Raw genomic sequence first — 6,752 nt, 5'->3', positions numbered from 1 at the left:
GAGGGCCCCTTCCCGGCCCGCCTGCTGGACGTCAGCGGCGCCGGGACCCTGGCCCACAGCTACCAGTATGAGGTGTGTCTCTCTGGAGACTCTGGCACTGGTGAGTTCAAATTCCTCAAGCCTCTATTCCCCAACCTCGTGGGTCTGGACACTGGGAGCGAAACTAGAGAGAATCCCAACTGCAGAAACAGCTTTGTGATCAGCTGACTATTGTATTTGGCTCCTTAAATCTTTTAATTTTCACCAAGAGCCGTGTGCAATGCCTTCCTTCTAAAATACTGTTCTTTAAATGTTCTCAATGCTGTCGAAAACCTGCGCATGTCTCTAATAGCACTACGTTTCTTTCTGTTTTACTCGTATCAGATACACCTACTACTTTTAGTTGTACCGATAAGGATGAATTTTCTGCACGTTTGATCTTTTGGTGATTATCTTTCCAGAAGTATAAGTAATTCAAGGAGTATAAATTTTTTATTTTCACGAACTTGTAATGGTTTTATTAAACATCTTAAAGCTTCAATGAAAATTCTTTGTAAGTCCCTTTCGCTTACTACTGGGAACTGAACCTCGGTGTCTTCCCACTAAACAACATCCCCAGCCCTGTTTTGGATTTTAACCTTAAGGCAATGTCTTACTGGGTCACTAAATTTCCCAGGCTGGGCTCCCATTTGCAATCCTCTTGCCTCAGCCTCCCAGAGTATGCTGACACCTTTACAATTTTATCAGGGACAGAGTGTTTCAAATTTTTATTGTTACTTTGGCCTTTCTGGTTTACTGTGCTACCATCTTAAAGCCCCAGAGTAGCTAAGAACATAAAAACCTAGCATACTTCTTTCTCCAAGTTGTATATTAACATGCACTTCATTAAAATATTAATACTTTGTGATCTTTTTCCTTTCCTGAGGTCCATTTATGCTAGGGATTTTTTTTAAAATTGCTACCTACCTAGCACATTGTAAGTGTTCCATAAATGGTATGATTTAATATTTAGAATAATTCTCATTAAATTGAAATTAAAGCAAAAGTATAATTTGTCACTCCTTTTATTAAATAAAACTGTTAAGTCACTGCTTGATATAATCCTTTTTAAACAAAATTTGGGCACTTGAATTATTCCCTCTCGAGGGCATCATGCCTTCTTGTTCTGCCTTTTGACTTACGAATAGAAGTTCAAGTGTAGCTTACCGGTGTATTTCCTTTTGTTTTCCAGCAGCTTCTCCTAACTTTCTGAAGAGTCAGAAACTAACAAATTTAGCTGTCTTCTTTGATCATAGATTTTTACTCTTTTTTGGATGTGGACAGGCTTATCACCAAAATCATGATTTCTTTGTGATATTTAACTAGGTTCTATTTCATTCTTTAACATAACCTTCAGTTTTTAATTAATTTAATTTTAATTCCAGCTGATATTATATATGCATGAAATAAGCATTATTTTTCTCTAAAGATGGAAACCATGGTGAATATGTGAACTGCAGTTGTTTTCTGTTGTGTTCAATAAGCCTAGTGGACTGTATGATTTCTAAATAAAATTTATATGGATGTAACTGTAAGACAACTTAATTGAACTTTTGGCAGAATATAAGCAGTTAAAAAGATTACTTTGTAATTTATCCAGGCAGTAGTGGCATAAGCCTGTAATCCCAGCATTTGGGAGAGTGAGGCAGGAGGCTCCGTGGGAGTCTGAGGCTAGCCTGGGCTACAAAGGGAGTTCAAGACCAGTCTGAACTGCATAATGAGACCCTGTCTCAATAAAGCAAAATATTAAAAAAAAAGCTTAGTTTGTAATTTAATATTTATTTGTGAATCTCAAGTCTCATGCTATTGTAGTTTAAGTGGTTGTGCTTTTCCTTAGATTACTAATTTTCCTAAGGATATAACAATACAGAAAAGACACTGGCAAGTTAAGTTATTCCTGAAACACAGTTTTAAGCCTTCATTCAGTATAAAAATTGAAGTGAGGAAGAGATGAAAGTGAGAATAGAACTAAACACAAATATGCCAGACACAAACATAGTAGTCAACTAGGGATTTATCCATTATTTATTATCAACTATCTAAATAAAATAGTTTTATGTATGATAATACATAAAAAAACCTGGTGGAAATTTTCACAAGTACATGCCCACATCATGAAAATACAAGTTATTTTTTTGTCTATGCAAGGAAAGTTCCATTTGCATAATCCTGCAAATAAAGACTAGCCAAATAAACACCCAGAACCCACCTAATCCTTTTGTGTATTTATGTAGTAAGGATGATTCTTTACTAGCTAGGCATCACCAACAGATTGTAGAATAGTTCAACATTTTGAAATTTAACATGTTGCTGCCAGCTTGAACTACCAGTGGTACATGCATGACTGCTCCATTTAGTGGCTTGGACCACTAGTGGTACAAATGAATCTAATCATTTTTATTGGTCTTTTTACTAATAAAATTAATAAAATGCCACCCAGTGGGACAGTCATGCATGTATTCTCTGTGGTTCAAGCCACCCTGCAGTGAGCCATACAAATTTCATAGTGAAAGTGTTAATTACTAGCATTGAGCAGTAACTACAATTCAAATATATTCACAGTCCTACTGAAAGTACCCCAGTTCTGTAATTACAGAATCAAATTAGAGAATGGATGTTGAATATCTTGACAGAGATACAGATTTAAATGATTTTCTCATATTCCTCTATTAAAAACGGATGTTTATAATTTCTTTGCTGTTTTTAAGCACAACATGTAGTAAGTTTAACACAGGCTACTCTTTGGACAGAAATTCTATTGAAGGCAAAGTACCTATACCACTTCAAATCCCCTTTTGTAGGATGGAGAAGTACCTTAGTGATACAGTACTTGCTTAGAATGCACAAGGCCTTGGGTACCTTGCTCAGCATCACACCACACACACACACACACACACACACACACACAAATATTTTTTAAACTGTACAGTTAAAACTTATCCATGTGTTTGATAGAATTCTGCTTCTAGGTTAGCTGGACTATCTGGCAGTGGAAAGGAATCATGAAAATTGGTTAAAAGTCATAAATTATCTCTTTAAAGCAATGGCAAGCAGGTGATTGTAATAACTCCATAGAATAAGATTCCTTAGATGGAAAAATCCATGGGGTAAGAACTGAGTTCTCTTGTCATTTGCCAAGTACAAAACAACGGATTCTTAGAATAAGTTCAGTAGCCTTTGGCAGATTGGAGCATTCACGCTCTCAGGGCCAACTGTCAAACTCAAGGCAGCCCATCAAGTAAAAGTCTCATCTACTTGAAAATTCTTGAAAAATAGAGTCAAGTTTTTCTTGTTTTAGACAGGTTAGAGTTTTGGAACCTGCCAGAGGACTGTGGTGAACAGCCCCTGTTCTCAACTGAAAATTTCATAGGACTAAGTGCATATCAGGCCTGCAAAGAACCTTTAAGCATGCTGCCTGTTTCAGTTGAGGTGACTAGATTTAATATGGCTGTATTAAGCTAACAGAGGAAAATGTGAACTCTTCCTGAATGAAGATAACATCATCTTGATTCTGGAGAGCTTTCTACATAAATAGTTGCCACTCCGTAAAAACATTACTAGTCACACACAAGAAAAACCAGATGACAAATAAAACTAACAGACAAAAAAGTAGAAATGATCTATAAATGATATAGATATCAGAATTAACTGACAAAGATGTTAAGATAAGTATGAAAAATATACATCAAAAATAAAGAACAATGGAAACAGATAAAAAGAGAATTTTACTACATAATTGAAATTTTGAAATTAATTCTATAACTGAAAAATATAACATCGGACTGAAAACTGTTTAAATTTGTTAATAGCATAGACATAAATGACTACAAGATTAGTAGAAGCACAACAGGCCAATATAAAAATCCAAATAGAAACAAAAGAAAAAAATATGTACAAAAGTATAGTAGTTATATGAGCAACTCTAAGATACATGTGATCCTAATCTTACAAAGCTAAGAGAGTAAAAATTTGTAATAACCAATATTTGAAAAATAAGAACCAAGTTTTTTTTCGAAACTGAATAAAAGAGGCCAGGCATAGTGGCATGCACCTGTAATCCCCCCACTAGGGAGGCTGAGACAGGAGGATCACTGCAAGGTCTAGGCCATCCTGGGCTACTGCGTGAGTTCAAGGCCAGCCTGAATTACAAAATGAAACACTATTTCAAAGACAGAAAACAAAAGAATAAAAGTCTTCAGTTCTTTATGATACTCAGTTAAATACAACTAGTAAACACAAAACACACTTGCCTAAATCATGACAAGTGGTTCAAGGCCAAACTGTAAGAGAAAAATTCTCAAAAGGAAGCACATAATAATGTCAAATTACTTTTAGTATATGTCCTCCTAAAGTGAGCATGACATCATATTAGTTTTAAAGAAGCACCAGTAAAATGTAGAGCTGGTTCATAAATATAAATAATAACACAAAAGAGAAAGAAATGGTATTTTCAAAGTTTTGAAGGAAAACTATTAGCAGCCATGAAATCTATTCAGCAAACATATCCTTCAAAAGTAAAATTTTCAGACAAACAAAAAGTAACAGAAATTCAATCACATCTACACTAAAAAAATATTTCAATGGAATTCATTAGGCAGGAAAATAGTCAAAAAGGGATCACACAAATGGAGGAAGAAATAAAAAGTGACTGAAGAGTAAATATAAATAGCAATGAAATATTGGTTATATTAGGCAAAGAGAGTAGTTCCTTAAAGGATTTAAAATATATTTGAAATTTAAATTCATAATAGCAATAACATAAAAGGCAGAAATATAGAGTTAAAGAGATCCAAGCATTTAAGCACAATGTTATGGAAGCAGAAAAATTAATAATTTTATTAGATTCTTGAAGATCAAAGATGCATGGATAACTATTAAGAGAATAACTATTAAATGAAGGGAAATTTTTTTAAAAATTCAGAAGTATTTTAATAATTTTAAGAAGATAAAAACTGTAGGAACAAATGAAAAAACTATTACATGGTAAATATATAAGGAAAATACCAGAAATTACACTAGTTATAGTTGGATTAGGTAATAAATTGAAAAAGCCAGAATTGTTAAACCACATTTTTGAAAAATCTTAATATATATATGACCAAATAAGTGCATGTGATATATCTATGAAAGACTAAACCTTTAAGATTGGGATAAGTTTGTAACAGAAACACTGGCCAAAATAAACTTGGTGTACCTATATCCACAGAAGATGAAGTAAATTCATTAACTCCTGGTGTAAAGGGAAAATGGTACTGCCACTTTGGAAGACAGTTTGGCATTTTATCATAAACCAAACACACTGTTACTATGTGACTGAGCAATCATACTCCTTAGTATTTTTCCAAAGAAGTTAAAAAACTTATGTCCACACAAAACTTGCACAGCGAGGTTTATAGTAGCTTATTGATAATTTTTAATTGGAAGCAACCAAGATGACCTTCAGCAGTAAATGGAAAAATTAATTGTGATTCACTGGGCAATAGAATATTTTTATTCAACGCCAAAAAGAAATGAACTACCAAGTCACAAAAAGTCATTTTAAAAACTTCAGTGCATATTGCCATGTGACAGAACCAATCTGAAAAGACTACATACTGAATAATTTTGACTATATGATATTTCATAGATGCAGAACTGTAGAAACCCTAGTAGATTAATGACTTCTATGCTTTTGGGGGAGGACAAATAAATATATAGACCATAGGGTATTTTAGACAGTGAAACTACTTAGTTTCATTCTAAAAACTTGAATTTGCGCTATTTTCAATGGGACAGACACAAAAAATACAGAAAATATTCATTGCCAAGAGTGAACACATGCAAACTATTCATTTGATGATAAAGATGTGCTAATGTATGTTCATCAATCATGAGGAATCTGTCATTCTGGTCGAGCATATTGACAATAGGGAGAGTTGTGTATATATGGAGACAGAGACATATGGGAAGCCTAAGTACCTTTTTTATCCAGTGAATCAAAAACTACTCTTTAAAATAGCCTATTTTTAATAAAAATGGAGGACTTACATTCAGATAATATAACATGATAAAAGTGTATTCGTTGTGACAATATGGTATTGGAGGCTAAACAGAGAAAAACGGAGTACTTGAGCAGACCTGTGATACTTAAGTTTTGATAATGATGACACTTCAGAAATAGTGAGAACAGCCTATTTTTCAATACATGATAGGAGAAATTGAAAATATTAATATTAATTTGAAGTGTTTTGAGTTGACTATACCTTTAAATTTGAAAAATATTATTTAAAATAATCTTTCACATTTCATATAAAAATCTTTTCATGACCTTGGAGAATGCAAGGATTTAAATAGAATACAAATTGCTAACCAAAAGAGAAAATATTGACAAATCAGAAAAAACTAAAGAGGTGTTATTGATGAGAGGGAATATTATCAAATGAAAATACAAAGCATAGAGTGTGAAAAGATATTTGTAATACATACATCTGAAAAAAAGTCTTTTTTTTTTTTTCTGGTACCGGGAATCAAACTCGCGACCTTGCGTTTGCCAGGCAGGTGCTGTGCCACTGAGCTAAATCTCCAGCCCCTGAAAAAAAGTCTTATACTCAGAATACTGAAGATACTTCTGTAGACTAACAAGCAAATGGGTAAATGCCACAAAGATAAGCATACTACAGGTTTGAACAAGCACATCACAAACATGGACAAGCACATTTATAAGTAAATAAGTATGAAATTTAAACAACTTCATT

The 6,752-nt window shown here is 33.5% G+C and overlaps 2 protein-coding genes across 2 annotated transcripts in view; both read left to right on the top strand.

Moving 5' to 3' along the window:
* LOC102004158 (protocadherin beta-4) overlaps window positions 1-382 on the top strand; it is a 3,006-nt gene extending 2,624 nt beyond the window's left edge. Inside the window, exon 2 of the mRNA XM_013512118.1 lies at window positions 364-382. Coding sequence (XP_013367572.1) covers window positions 364-382 — 19 coding nt within the window. The remainder of the gene's footprint in view (window positions 1-363) is intronic.
* Window positions 1-6,752, top strand: part of LOC102004474 (protocadherin beta-2-like) — a gene marked incomplete in the record, with an annotated part of 54,754 nt that overhangs the window by 16,533 nt on the left and 31,469 nt on the right.

This window comes from Chinchilla lanigera, unplaced genomic scaffold (assembly GCF_000276665.1).
Source record: "Chinchilla lanigera isolate Chin_1 unplaced genomic scaffold, ChiLan1.0 scaffold00014, whole genome shotgun sequence".
In the NCBI taxonomy this organism is placed as follows: domain Eukaryota; kingdom Metazoa; phylum Chordata; class Mammalia; order Rodentia; family Chinchillidae; genus Chinchilla; species Chinchilla lanigera.
Note: the sequence above shows the minus strand (reverse complement) of the source record. Positions and strands in the feature narration are given on the sequence as shown.